At 37.6% G+C, this 15,494-nt stretch overlaps 1 protein-coding gene across 2 annotated transcripts in view; it reads right to left on the bottom strand.

Moving 5' to 3' along the window:
- The window catches only part of hmcn1 (hemicentin 1), a 115,185-nt gene that overhangs the window by 52,635 nt on the left and 47,056 nt on the right, over positions 1-15,494 (bottom strand). For both annotated transcript variants that reach the window (XM_084091801.1, XM_084091800.1), the window contains exons 12-22: positions 10,429-10,570; positions 10,218-10,345; positions 9,900-10,013; positions 9,638-9,796; positions 7,956-8,150; positions 7,456-7,551; positions 5,323-5,450; positions 5,061-5,205; positions 4,285-4,397; positions 2,100-2,259; positions 1,751-1,919 (exon numbers count right to left, since the gene is read on the bottom strand). In XM_084091801.1, coding sequence (XP_083947927.1) covers positions 1,751-1,919; positions 2,100-2,259; positions 4,285-4,397; positions 5,061-5,205; positions 5,323-5,450; positions 7,456-7,551; positions 7,956-8,150; positions 9,638-9,796; positions 9,900-10,013; positions 10,218-10,345; positions 10,429-10,570 — 1,549 coding nt within the window. The remainder of the gene's footprint in view (positions 1-1,750; positions 1,920-2,099; positions 2,260-4,284; positions 4,398-5,060; positions 5,206-5,322; positions 5,451-7,455; positions 7,552-7,955; positions 8,151-9,637; positions 9,797-9,899; positions 10,014-10,217; positions 10,346-10,428; positions 10,571-15,494) is intronic.

The raw sequence follows: 15,494 nt of genomic DNA on the forward strand, positions 1-15,494 counted from the left end.
GATGCTCAGTTGGATTGAGATCTGGGGAATTTGGAGGCCAGGGCAACACCTTGACCTCTTCATCATGTACCGTAGACCATTCTTGAACAATATGTGCAGTTATAGGCAGGGTGTATTATCCTGCTGAAAGAGGACCCTTCCACCAGGGAACACCATTGTCATGAAGGGATGTGCCTGTTCTGCAACAATGTATAGGCAGGTGGCAGTGTCAAATTTACCGGACACAGGGTTTTCCAGCAGAACATTGCCCAGAGATTCACTCCCTTATCCGTCCTAGTCCCACAGAGCATCCTGGTGCCATCACTTCCCCAGGTAAACGGCACACATGTACATGGCCATCCACGTGATGTAAAAGAAAACAGGACTCATCGGACAAGGCGATCTTCCGCTGCTCCAAGGTCCAGTTCTGCATGTCCAGTGTAGATGCTTTCGATGGTGGTATAATAGACACTTTGATATGCAGCAGAGTGTGATGCACTGTTGTGTTGTGACACATTTATCCTATAACCATCATTAAAATTTTGTGTGACATGTGCCACAGTAGACCTTCTGTTGGCTCGGACCAGACAGAATAGCCTTCGTTGCCCTTGTGCATCGATGAGCCTTGGGCGCACAACACACAGAGATACTCTGACCCAGTCGCCTTGCCATAACAATTTGTTGCTTGTCAAAGTCACTCAGATCTTTATTCCTGTCCATTTCTCCTGCATCCAACACGTTGATTACGGGAACTGATTGCCTGCTTACCATCTAACCTACAGTACCTAGACCTTAATATGTGGCCTTGTTAGGAGATGATCAACGACATTCACCTGTGACTGTTCATAATGTTTTTGCTCATAAGTGTATGTTGTCATTATAAGAAATGCAAGAAACATTTCTTATTGTTATCAATGTTGAAAAAAATTGCTGCTTAAAGGGATAGTTCACCCAAAAATGAAAATTCTGTCATCATTTACTCACCCTCAAGTTGTTCCAAACCTGTATGAGTTTCTTTGTTCTGCTGAACACAAAGGAAGATATTTGGAAGAATGTTTGTAACCAAACAGATCTCGGTCCCCATTGACTACCATAGTATATTTTTTTCCTACTATGGAAGTCAATGGGGACCGAGATCTGTTGATTACAAACATTCTTCCAAATATCTTCCTTTGTGTTCAGCAGAACAAAGAAACTCATACAGGTTTGGAACAACTTGAGGGTGAGTAAATGATGACAGAATTTTCATTTTTGGGTGAACTATCCCTTTAATATTTTTGTGGAAACCGTGATACATTTTTAACAGTTTTTTTTATAACAATGTTAAAGTCTTTACATTGACTTGAAAATGACAATAAATTGAGTAATTTAATGCATCCTTGCTGAGTAAGTATTCATTTCTTTAATAAAAATCTTACAGACCCCAAACTTTTGAACAGTAGTCTAAGCAATAAATGATTGACTATGTTTACATGCACAAGAGCATTTGAATGCTTAGAATGTGGTCATATTTAGATTATGTATGCTCAGATTTTTAATTTCTGCAAGAATCTTTTTTGAAGATTATTTATTAATCATTTAGGAAAATTTACCATGCATATGGACATTTCATAAATTATGTATAGTAACAATCAGAAAATTATTGTACGTTGACATCCTACTCATTTCTTTATAAATAAGATTCCAAGTATTTGTGTATTTTTCACAAATACCTTGAAATGTTCTTCCTGAAATCTGTGAAGAAACACAGAGACATAAGCAAAATTGATACCTGGGAGAGAAGGGGGAGATGAGCTGCTTGTCTTTGGCCCAGGTGATGATGGGAGGAGGTATGCTCTCCACCTCACACGGCAGTGTGACATCTTCACCCTCTGTTACCGACATCTCCAACAGCTTGTCTGAGTTATTCTGCATCTCTACACCGCTCGGCCTGGGCTTCACTACACATTTACAAAGACATACAGTATGCAAGTACAACAGGGTGAGATTGGAGGATGCACCAAACTAATACAAAAGAAACAAACAAAGCTGAAGAAAACATTAGACATTTTACAGTATCACAGAACCTCAGAGGACCGGTAAAATTTATCAGACAAGCAAGTAGATCAAGCTGCTCTGACCGTAGACAGTGAGCTGGACCTTTCTGGAGCTGTATCCAGCAGCATTCGTGGCTGTGCACACAAACTCGCCAGACTCTTCACCACTGGGGGAGACAATGTGAAGACTGCCATCCTCAAACAGAGAAAACACACTGCCAGTCAGATCCAGCAACTCCCCTCGCTGAAAAACATCACACATTCATTTTATAGCAACATACGGGTGCAATGTAAGGCTGAAATAGTGAGACTGACCTGCAATTTTAGTGGTTTTGTATGTACATGTAAAATTTAAAAAGTCAAAATATCAAATGAGCACCTAACAAAATAATGTGATCAGAAGTTTTAGGATTTTGAAAGAAAAACAATCACTAACATTAATATGCTAACAATTTTTTTTATTACAATTAAAAATTACATTTAAAGGCACACTATGCAGTTTCCATTTTTGTCAAACAGCGCCCCCTAGAGTAGCTGTGAAGTACTTATTATACGTTACTGTCGTAAATAGTTTCTTGTTTTCTTTTCCTTGACTCTTCCGACCGCGCTTTCTTCATTTTCTTCGTCGACTCTGCCATGATTCACGTCTGAAATACGTGCTAGTGTCTTCCATTCTGCCGTGCAAAGGCAAAAGACCATAACTTCGTTTTTGGTCGAAAATGAGTTATTTATATTTTTGGCACATTCAAGACCTCCTTTATCATGTGGATAAGTATCTTGAATCAATTCCGTTGTTTTTTCGAGAAAATAACGAGTTGTCTTAACAGTAACTTCCAAAAGCCCATGAGAAACCAAGGCAGAACACCGTAACACCAGTTACCGCTCTTTGGCTTTGTTTTGGAACGCTCAAATTGAGTTACGGTACTCTGCCTTTGTTTAGCCGCGCGTCAATATGAAGTTACTGTGCCGGTGTTCTATCAAATAATGCTACCTACCAGATTGTACGGTTATCTGCCTTTGTTTTACTGTCCATTAAAATTAAAATTACAGTGTAGCCTGTGTACTTTGTACAGCTGCCATCAGTCCCTCTAACTTCTGATGTCCTCAGAGCTTTGTCCTGCACAAATACGGTCAGAACATTTAGTATGGTCTGAAACCGCTCAATCGACAAACGTGCGATATCGATCGCGAAGGATTACGTAGAGTTGACAAAAAATTGTTACACATGCCATAGCAGATGAATACAATAAAGAACTAACCGGACCTGGTTGAAACACTCATGCATCTAGCTGGCAGAGTGCAAAAACTTCGCCGGCGCCTTCAGCACCGCCCTAAACACGGTCGAGCCAATGCTGGACTAATATATCTATGGAGGTATTTTGTCATGTCAAATGTATTAATAATGCCATCAGAATGCAACCAAAGCACAGGACAGCAATAAGCAGATGGCTATAAATAATTGTAAATCATACAAAATAAATGCCATGATCACTAGATTTTATACAGGTGTTACTATAATGATTTTGTTAATGGTGATCAGCAACCAAATGTTGATAATGTGGAAGTTACTGCCTTTCGCCTTGGCATGACTTCTCACTTTTTGCTGACAATACAAAGGCAGAGTACAGTAACTTTAAAATAGTGGTCAAAAGTCAAGTTTGAGCTCAAGATTTTTTTATGTATATAATTTTCATTACTAAAACATCTATTTGCCAGATTTCCAGTGTCCTACCTATAATTAATTTGGCGGGACAACTAAAAATCATTTTTCATTTTTCTCAGTTCTACACTCTAGCGAGTTAAGGTCTTTTGCCTTTGTAGGGCAGAATAGAGGCTGCTTCATATGTTGTTGATGTATGTGACGTTGTGCCATAAAGTAAGTCATGATTCTTGCAAGATCTGGCGGGGTGCCACCGCTCAAACCTGCATTGCTGGTTTTGCTAGTGGCTTTGCTATTGGTTTTGATTCGATGATTCGATGATGATTCGCCCTACTACGAGTTTGTTTACCATCGAAATGATTTCTAAGCTGTTATATTAAGGTACAAATCTTGCATAGTGTGCCTTTAAAATTAAAACCCTAAGCAAAAAACGAAACCAGAGCATGATGGGCTCTGTGCCAAAAAGTTTAAGTGCTGTTTTTCTGACCGGATAAGCGTTTCATCAAAGTCAATACCCTAAAAAAGTGTATTTTCTGTCCAAATCCTAATTGTATGATCATGTGTTTGTGTGAGAGAAAAGAGAGAGAAACAGAAATGAGACACTTGTACCTTAGACCAAGTGATATCTGGTTTGGGGACTCCATGTGCACGACATGGCAGAGAAATGGGCGTCCCTTCAATGGTACTGAATACTTGAGGGCCGTGTTGAATAGTGGGCATCACTGGAGAGAAAATGTAGAAACACTTGGTTTAATATGAGGAAGGATTTAGAAAAAAAACTAACCTGGTCAACACTGCACAGAAGGTATTTTAACAGTTTTTAGGATACTGTACAGGCCATGCACTCTATCCTTTAATAATGTAGACTCAGACTTTCCATCAGTGAATGTAGACTGCTTCCTTAAGACTGATTGCATTCGAAAAATGAGAATTTTTGTCTCTGTTATTTCTCTGCAGAAGTGCTCTGCTCACACTGCTGGTTCTGTTTTTAATTCTCAAATGAATGAATGATGAAGGCATCTTTTGTGGAGCAGAGGGAAATAAAGGCTTATTATATACAGTCATGGAAGGGAGGAAGCAGAAGACTGGGCTATGTCATAGTGGTCTGGAACCACAGAAAATAAATCCTTTACAACAGGCATGATTCTTTTAAAGCATACATCTGATGAAATATTTTATATATTTGTGGAAACCGTGATACAAATTTTTTCAGTATTCCTTGAGAATAGAATGTTCAAAAGAACAGCATTTATTTTCAGCATTATTATAATTATTTTGTAACATTATAAATGTCTTTACTGTCACTTTGATCAATGTTACTAACCCCAAACTTTTTAATGATAGTGTATTTCATTATTTGTGTATGTATTTGTTTTACATCTTACCGTAGACGTTGAGTATGGTAGTGCGGTTGCTAGATCCCACCACATTTTCGGCCAAACAGGTGTATTGCCCCCCATCCTGCTGACTGACCCGTTCTATATGTAGACTACCATCACGCCTCACGGTCACATATGGACTTGATGTAACCTGACACACACAAGCACACATTTAAATCATGCTTAATAATTGTGACTGTAAAAATATTTAATGACTACATGAAATGCACAGACTTCAGGGCCTATGTGTGTGCACGTGTTAACTCACCAAGCCATTGTCATGTAGCCAGTGTCTCTCAGGAAGGGGGTTTCCAGCTAGTACGACACAGGGGAGAGTGACCTGCTGGTCCTCTATCACACTGACCACTGTGGGACTCAGAGCTATCAAAGGAGACACTGCACACAAAATTCACATATTAGGATGGTAATATATACAGTATTATGGAAGTATTACAGATACACAAATACATTCAAAAGTTTGGGGTGGGTGAGATTTTTTTTTACAGAAATTAATACTCAAAAAGGCTGCATTAAATTGATTAAAGTGGCAGTGAAGACATTTGTAATGTTACAAAATATTTTTATTTCAAATGCCGTTCTTTTTTAACTTTTTATTCATCAATAAATCCTTAAAAAATTATCATGGTGTCCACATAAAAAAAATCAAGCTACTGTTTTCAACATTGATAATATTAATGTTAACCACCAAATCAACATATTAGAAGGATTTCAGGATCATGTGACTGAAGACCAGAGTAAAAGCTGCTGAAAATAAATTACATTTTAAAATACATTAAAGCAGTTATTTGACTTTTGTTTTATTGTTTTTTTTTATCAAATAAATGCAGCTTTAGTGAGCATAAGAGACTTCTTTCAACACATTAAAAAAAATCCTACCAATCCCAAACTTTTCAACGGTAGTGCATATGAGAATGCTACAGATAGTTTCAATAGGGTAGTTTCAAAAAGTTTACCTGCTACACATACCACACTGACAATAATGAGCCATTACACCAAAACCTGAGATATTATGCATCCTATAATTTATCCTCATGAAGAGCAAGATGTTTTTTTAAAATAAACCTGATCATATTAAATGTGATTTTACTAATTCAATCAGTCAGAGTATGGTTAAGTCTCCACTGGAAACAACGGCACTGAAAACTCAGTGGACTGGCCGCACCTCTGTTGTTTTGTTTGTTAAATTTCCATGGATACCTTGGAATACATATAGAGAGTGTCACAGGTTATTAGGGCTCAGCAGAGCAGAATTATGGGACGGCTGAGACACGCTGTGAGACCTCATTAGTGACCTTTAGCTTCACCTCGATGTTATGTTGTTTTTACAGGACCACAAAAACGCAGTCACTCCCTCACACACAGAGATACACTTTCACAAGAGACACTTCTGATCTCACATCATTCACATGTTCTTCATCATGACAAAACCAACTGACCCTTGATGAAGTTTTGGTATAATACATATCATTAGAAGCCTCCAGTCTTTTTATAAGTCACAGTGAAAACTGTATTGATCAAAAATGCCTTCTCTTGTAATATACACATTAGGATTATTTATTAAACCTACTAAGGTTCACCAACATGTACTCCAATAATATATAAGAGCAAGGGGTCAGAATCTGACAAAATGTTATCATATGTTTTACTTTTTATGTTTTAATTTTCAGGCTTAATTTTGCTAAAATCTATGATAAATCTATATGATAAAATTATGTTCCAAAATGCTGCTTTCTTCAAAAACCTTGGAATGAGCCATGTTCTTAGGTGCATGTAAATAAGGGCATTTTATGCAGATGCCAGAAATGTACTGTGAGCCACTGCTGGGTTTCCAGCGCTTTGATCAAAGACAAAAGTATTAAAGGATGCCTGAATTCCTTTGATTCTCTATTGGCAAAGCTGACACATGCCCACTATACTCTCAAAAGCTCTGCTGCCACGCACATGTAAATACACTCCCATCTAACATCTACAATATAACTGAACAAAAGTAATCAAATAACCAAAGTATTCACATTGCAATGCAATTATGGATGTTTTAGTGTTCACATCTGGTGCAGTATAGCCCTCGCCACAGATAATGAATTTGAACTAAGTCTGGTGTTGGCCTCTGGTGTTGGATTATTGCATCTTTTCTCTCTTAACCAGAAACACATGTACCCCTGAGCCTTTTACTGTAAAATCATATGGACCCAAACATCGCAAACTGAAGCTTATGGGCCTCAGGCCAAGAAAATGTGCATGTGACTAAGATAAAGGAAGTGCAAAACAATTAATATCCCACACCAGCTTCTTCCTTCAAGTGAGCTGCTGACAGAAGGATCAGCATAAACATGAAACATAACTCCTCAGTCGTAAATGCAGCATATTTCAGATGTCATACCAAGTCCAGTGACAGTGACTTTGGCCTTGGCTTGGATTTTGCCAAAGTGGTTTTGAGCTTCACACACATAGGTGGCCTCATCCTCTACCCAGAGGTCTAAAAGGCAAAGGACAGAAAATCATATGAACCTTTGCAATTTGTAAAATTCATTAAAAGACTACTTGTATCTTCTTATAAAGAATGAAAAGTAAATATTAAGAAATGCAACTAAATGCAAAATATATTTTCAGTTTAAAGCATCCAATGAATTTCTATGAAAATATTCTTTCTTCAGTCATCAATTTTATAAATAAATAAATATATACAAAAATAAATAATTAAATGAAAGAAAAAATATGAACAGTTTGTGTTATATATTTCTTACAAAATTCCTTGTGTTAAATAAATTAATATTATAAAATAAAAATTAAGATAATATAAGATATTATAAGAGAAATTAAGTTATTTGTTAATAAAAACTCAGGTGAAGAGAGAGAGAAAAGGAAAAGAGAGGCACTGACTGGTGATGAAAAGGCCCCCGTCAATTTTTTTAGTGACAGTACTGGGACCGCGGTGCTGAGAGAAGAGTGAGACATTGTCATCTCGTCTCCAGGAGAGCTGAGGTTCTGGATGGCCTCTTGCATGACACGGCAAGGTGACGTTTGTGCCGATATCAGCAGACAGATCTGATGGTTTTTGTGTGAACTGAGGAGTAGCTGTGGAATAGTTAAAAGATCGAAAGCTTTTAATAAAGAACAAAACAGTAGTCTGATTCATTTATATATACAGTAGGGGTCTTCAATAGACAGTTAAAAAACGTCAGCATTAAAAAGGCGTCCCCTTGCCACGGACTTGAGACTAGCTTGAAAATTTCTTACTCAAACCACTGCCTGCTGCTTCTGATTGCTTTTAGAGGGTAAAGCTGCCCATAACTCCTGGTCAAGAGTTAGCTTTCTCCGCAATAATAGCTTACTGGCGAAATAGATTTGCCAAACAATTTGGTGCGTTTCTGTGTTTGTGCTCTAGAAAGCATCAAAAGGTTTCTATTTACAATGTGTTTTTGCAGCATTGAGCAATGTAGCCAATCACAAACATATCTGTTGACTTCTTGAACACAATGGCCAATCAGAGGTGTTTATGGCCATGTCCACACTAATACGTTTTCGTTTGAAAACGTATATTTTTCTCTCCGTTTTGGCTTTTTTATTAATGAAGACAAAGCTTTTTGAAAACGCACTCCAAAGCGGATACATTTGAAAACGCCGTTTTCACGTTGTAGTGTGGAATGTGAAACCGGTGGTATTTAAAAACGATGACGTAAATTTAGTCATGTGACGCATATTGTACCAATAGATATTCATGTTTATACTAGTATTATGCCTGTTATGTGCTATTCACTTTCACACTGTTGCTAAAGATATTCTACATTGCACACTCTTCATATCACAGTCCTGCAAAGATGACAGAATTTACTCACATTTGCTGTCCTGCGGCAATACATGAGAGCAGTTGCATTTTAGTCCAAACATATGGTGACTGCGTGCGACTTAGACCGCATCAGTGAATGGTGAGATATTTTACTAAATAAAATTATCCTGTCAGAAGAATTGCGCGATAACTTCATTATTTATTTTTCCATCTGAATCATATCAGTGATCTTTTGTGGGGTTTTACGCATGCGCAGTAAGGTGAATTTAGCGTTTCAGGCGTTTTTCAAAAGTTTCTCATCCACACTGAAACGCCCGAAAACGCCTGAAAACGCTAGTGTGGACAGAGAGCGTTTATAAACGAAAAACGCTGTTTTCAAATGTATCCAGATTAATGTAGACGTAGCCTAAGTTAGAATCCACTCTGTTTTTGTCCAGTGGCGAGTTCAAGTTCTGCACGTTGGCAAATACTCTCATCATAACAAAAAAAAAAGTGTAGGTTGTGCGGTGCCACGTAACTAGATAGTATATTTCAAGGAAATTTATCTAAATGTGTTTTCAAAGGGGTTATTTTTCCAAGCCTCTCCTTAGCCTTACCCTGGAGTTGGTTCACCCTCCACCTATATGAGTTATATCAGCTAAATGTCTCAGTCAAACACAAGGTATATGACACTGTACGTCTTAAATGATTACTGGAATTGGTATGTAATTTAATCAGAGGATTTTGGAGATGGGGAAACCCTAATTCGAATAAAGGGTTTGTAATATATCCTTACATCCCACATCCAGCGTGATGTACCCCTGTGCAGATCCAGCTGAGTTCACCGCCACACATGTGTACTCTCCTGCATGTGTGTCCAGAGTCTGCTGAATGCTCAGAGTGCCGCGCTGAGGGTCCATACTTAAAACTGCAGATGGCTTCAGCTGCATGTCACCTGAAGATCAAACATACAGTACATTAGGGCTGACAGTGCCAAAACAGAAGGTGTGCATAAATGACAGTAGGATGTCCAGAGGTTTAGGAGGACATTAGCTGACCTTTGTACCACAGGATGTCAGGATGTGGAACTCCCGTGACCCTGCACTCCATAATGGTTGTTTGTCCTAGACCAATCAGCAGGTCAGAGTGAGGGACTGTCACCTGTGGAGACTCTACATAGGGGAAAAGATCACAGGAAACTTAATTAAAGACTAGAGTATAACTATAGGGTGGGACTGAATGAGTCAAATGTCTCACTTATTTAGAGTTGTGAGAAGTTTAGCAGTAAAAAAAACCCCCAAATAACATTTTAGACCTTTGGTTTGGGATTTTTTGCTTTCATTTAGTGGTGTTACACAATTTATCTCTTTACTGACCGACGTAGCTGACAAAAGCAGTTTGAGTGTCAGTTCCAGCCACATTACTCGCCAAGCATCCGTATGTCCCAGCATCCTTTGGCCCCGTGTTCCTGATGACCAGTGTGCCATCAGTGGTCATTCTGTGCCTAGGTGAGTAAAGCACAACAAGCTAGGAACACTACAGTAAAGGCTAACAAATAGAGACAAAACTAAGACTTGTATTTGTTACCTGCTGGAGCCCATAATGAACATATCATTGTGTATCCACACCACCATGGGTGAGGGGTAGCCTTTGGCCGAACACCTGATCCAAACTTCCTGACCGGTGCGGAATGTCTGGTTCCGAGGGTCAACCGTCACCACTGGTGGCTCTAGTATGAAAATGAGGTGATCATGATGTTTGATAACATAACCAAATGGACCAGCTGTTTCTAAGACAAGTTCTGCAAAATGAAACTTAGTTGCTTCTTGTACTTTTCAGGACACTTTCAAAGTGAAATGTCCAGTGAGCTAAAAGCATGTTCAGTTTTATCCGAAACAGATGAATGTGAATCTGGCAATGTTTTGTCAAGTTGGTTGATGTTTTTATCGTGGCAGTTCAGAAACGAAACGTCCGGCGGTAAGTGGCACTAAATGGCTAATGCTCTATCCAATTTAAAAAATAACATACCACCTACACTAAACCCTACCTTAAACTTAACTGAAAAATGCCTTTGCTAAAGCAACCATGCCATTTTAGATTGCGTCTTCAAGTCTTTGATCTCTTTTATTGTGAATCGTACTCGAGAGCTCTGCATCACAAGTGTAATGCTGTATCAGGTGAGCCAGCAAGCAAGTTTATTGATTTGAAAAGCTATACATATTGAGCTGGTTATGTGATGCAAACATCACAATGTACTACTTTAGAAGTCATGAGCTTTGGTAAAAATATTTTGAGGTCATAACACAATATTGTGCAAAGAACCGTGTGAAAATAAGTCTTTATTAATCATAATTTGTGTGAAAAGGAATAAAAGTTGTTAATGTTTAACTGCAGTGAATTGTATATATAGGTTCATTTTTGGAGTTTTGCAAAAAGGTAGGTACATGTAGAGGTGTGTTTTTTCAGTGAGCTTATTTTGGATAAAATGGTTCATAAAAAGACAGATACTTACCTGAGGCATATCTAAGGGCCAGAATACCCTAGTAACTGCATAGAAACACACTAAAATCCACTCACAACACCTTAGAAACTGCTGGCAACACCTTATCAATACCACAAACAAACACAGCTCAAATTTACTAAAAGCAGTGGTTCTCAACCAGGGGGCCGGGGTCGACTAGGGGGCCTCAGCAAACTTCAAAGGGGGCCTAAAGATGATTTTGAGGAGGCCTCAAAATTATTAAAAATAATATTTTAAAAAAGTGCATTTTTAATTGCTTTTTTTGTCTTTAAAGAACCAGGATTCCCACCGTCTTAGAAAACCTGGATTTAGGAAAGATTTAGGATTGAGGAAACCTTATTTTAACCAAATTTGAAACCAGAAAAAGTCATGCAAGTTATTAAAATTGTAATTGGGGGGTTCTTGGAGTGAAAAAGATTGATCACTGTACTAAAGTAAATCTATTATCAATCTGTCAGGTAATATTTGACCTATCAAACAGTTGGATGAGATTTACAGACATTTAGAAAATATTTAGAAAATAATTACCTTCACCAACAAATATATAGTCATTAGTACAATCTTAACTCCAGTGTGTGTTTGTAAAGAACATAACTGTATCCAAGTAATGTCCCCATGTGGTCTCCACAATGCCCTTTTAAAAATTTCCTGCTTTACACCCATGATATGATTCTGAAGCCAGCCAAACATATTTCACAGCAATTCTCCTATCAAGTCTTCTTTTTTACAGAAACACTAAAGTGGGATTATTGGTTCCAGATTCTCTGAGCTGCTGAAGCAGAGGCATGCTCTTGATCAATTCATGATGTGCAGCCCCTGCTGAATGAGAGTGTTTTCTCACTGCTGAAGCCAATCTGATGCATGTCTCTACTGTTCTCTGACCTCCAGTCTCTGCCTGTCCCATATGCCAACAGAGCAGGATGTGACATCATTGGCAGAGACAGGAAATACACATCATAGCTCTGTTCCAAAACCTAGTGATCTGCCTATATAGGCAGCTAACTAGCTAACAGAAATGAAACAGCATAAGTGAAATGGAACTGAAATGGAACCACATAAGTGATTTTATTTAGAACGCTCTACACAGACAGCTACTCTGCGTCTCATTCAAATAGCGCCGGGGAGACTCGACTTATAACTGATTTCAATAGAGTTTGGCGTTAGCATGTTGCTAAGAAAATGCTGCAATATGGCAACAAGCATAAAAAAAACATAGCACATATTTTTTATAAGACACTTTCAAAAACAAAAAAATCTTACTAACCACAAACTTTTGAAAGGTATAGGCTAACCCTGACCCAAAATATTGATAAAAATAGTTTATCTCTTTCTCTCACCTTGTCTTCTACCTTGGATTGGACCTTTGGTCTTCTACCTACTGACCTTGACACAGTGCAGTCTGGTATTGTCTTCTCTGTGAAGAATACACGCAATGCTGCCTTAGAATATCAGGTATCTTAGCTATAATGAGATATTTTAGGGGGTGTTTACACAAAAAACTGACAATTTTTATGTTTTGCAAATTCATGTCCACAACAAAGGCGTTTTGGGGGCCTGAAAACACAATCTTTTGAAAACGGGTTTCAAAGTGCAAGTTTTTGAGAACAATAGCATTATCGCCTGTACACTACAAGAATGCGAATTTGTGAAAATGGTGACGTCATGTGCATGAGTATTATATGTTCAGTCTATAAGCATGTAGTGTTTCTTTACAAAGTGACATCGCCAACTACTTGCCTAGCATGCATAATACAGCGTTATTTCCTTTATTTAACCAGGAGAATCACATTGAGATATTATTATCTCTTCTTCCAGCGAGACCTGGTCAAGATAGCGGCACATAGAGTTTCACACAAAAGAATAACAATAAGACAACACCACAATTTACAACAATCAAAAGTTAGGTTAAAACAAATCAATTAAAAGAATTACAAGTATCCTGTAAAACATTTTGCAAAAGACGTTTAAAAGTGCTTATGGTTGGAAGTGCGTCTAAATTAAGAACTTTTTGCAATTCATTCCAAGCCCATGGAGCATAAAAGGAAAATGCACTTTTGCCAAACTCTGACAATACCCTTGGGACTTTTAGCCGAATGTGGGAACCTGACCTAGTACAATAATTATTTGTATAATAAATTAAAAGATTTGATGTATAAAAAGGTAATTTACCTAAAAGAGCTTTTGCAGTAAATAAATACATGTGTAGCTTTCTCCTTTGATATAAAGATGACCAAGATAAAGAATCATATAAAATACAATGATGCGTCCGTGACTCTGCACCAGAGACAAAACGCAAAGCTGTATGATACACAGAATCTAGTTTTCTAAGTAGAGATGTAGCTGCATGCATATAAAGAAGATCACCATAGTCGATTATAGATAAAAAAGCACTCTCTACTATTTTCTTTCGGCCTCATAGGGAAAACAGTTTTTTAAACGATAAAAGAAACCTAGTTTTGGCCTAAGCTTCTTCAACAGATGATCAATATGTACATCAAATGCTAATCTTTCATCCATCCATATACCTAAATATTTATAAGAACTCACTCTTTCTAATGGTAAGTCATGTGAAGTTATAATTGAAATGTCAGTTACTTTCGAGCGACCCCGGCTAAAAATCATGTATTTTGTCTTTTTTGAATTTAGAACCAATTTTAATTGCGTCAAAGAGTGCTGCAGTACTTGAAAAGCATTCTGTAGTTGCTTCATAGCTTGATTTAAGGAAGATGCTGTTCAACAGTTGTATAAATAATTGTATCGTCTGCATACAAGTCTGCATACAAGTGTAATTTAGCGGAGTCTATTCCATGACCAAGATCATTAATATAAATAGAAAATAAAAGAGGGGCTAAAACGGATCCTTGAGGAACCCCAGTATTAACTTGTAGGAATGGTGAATTGTAGTTTTCCACGGACACACATTGAGTACGATCTGAAAGATAATTTTCAAACCAATTTAAAGCAGCTTCACTAAGGCCAATAAACCTGAGTCTCTGTAACAATAATTTATGGTCTACCGAATCAAAGGCTTTTGATAAATCAACAAATAAAGCAGCACATGACTTTTTGCTATCTAGAGAGGTTATAATATCATTTGACACTGACATTGCTGCAGTAATGGTACTATGTCCTGTTCTGAATCCAGACTGATAATCGTGAAGAATATTATTGGCTGACAGATATTGTTTTAATTGGTCGTTTATTAATGATTCGAAAACTTTCGCTAAAACTGGCAATCTAGATATAGGACGGTAATTGTTTGGATCTTCAGGATCTCCGCCCTTTAATAAAGGAGTAACCATTGCCGATTTCCACATTTTTGGGATAGTATTGGAGACCAGACTTAAATTGAATAAAGAGGCTATAGGTTCTGCTACGAAATCAGCTGCCAATTTTAGGAGATAGGGCTCAATTTGATCGATTCCTGCCTTTTTTTTTGGATCTAGTTTCATTAGAGCTTCATGAACCTGTGCGGTAGTAATGGGCACAAAATTAAATGATTGTGAAAGGCAATATTGGATAGATTCTGCAGTTTCTTTACTAGTATTAACACCCGAATTAATAGACTCGGAGGTGGAGCCAACTGAAATAAAATAACTATTAAGAGTATCTGCAATAGCTTCTTTGCCCTTAACCACAATATGATTGGCTTTAAGATGGTCTGGAAATTTAAATGACAGATTTGATACGGAAGTAGACTTGACTAATTTCCAAAACTTTATGGGATTATTTAAATTTTCATTTATTGCGGACAGATAATAATCACGTTTTGCACTTTTGATTAATTGTGTGCATTTGTTTCGTAATGCTCTTTAGGAAATCCAGTCTAAGGAATTGTTTGAGTTCTTTGCCTTAGCCCAAGCAGCATTCCTCTGTTTTATAAAGGTAGAAACAGTGTCATTGAACCAGGGGTTATTTTTACCACTTATTCTAAATCTTTTAATTGGAATATGTTTATCACATATGGATGTGAATGTAGATTTAAAATAATCCCAAGCCAGGGTAGCATCTGGCATGCGTGAAACAACACCAAAATCACTATGGTAGAGATCGCGTAGGAAAGCTTGATCATTAAAATGCTTAAAAAATCTTTTATAAATATAACGCGGTGAAGTTCTGGGAATTTTACAAT

This window comes from Abramis brama (genome assembly GCF_963993115.1).
Source record: "Abramis brama genome assembly, chromosome: 18".
Classification (NCBI taxonomy): domain Eukaryota; kingdom Metazoa; phylum Chordata; class Actinopteri; order Cypriniformes; family Leuciscidae; genus Abramis; species Abramis brama.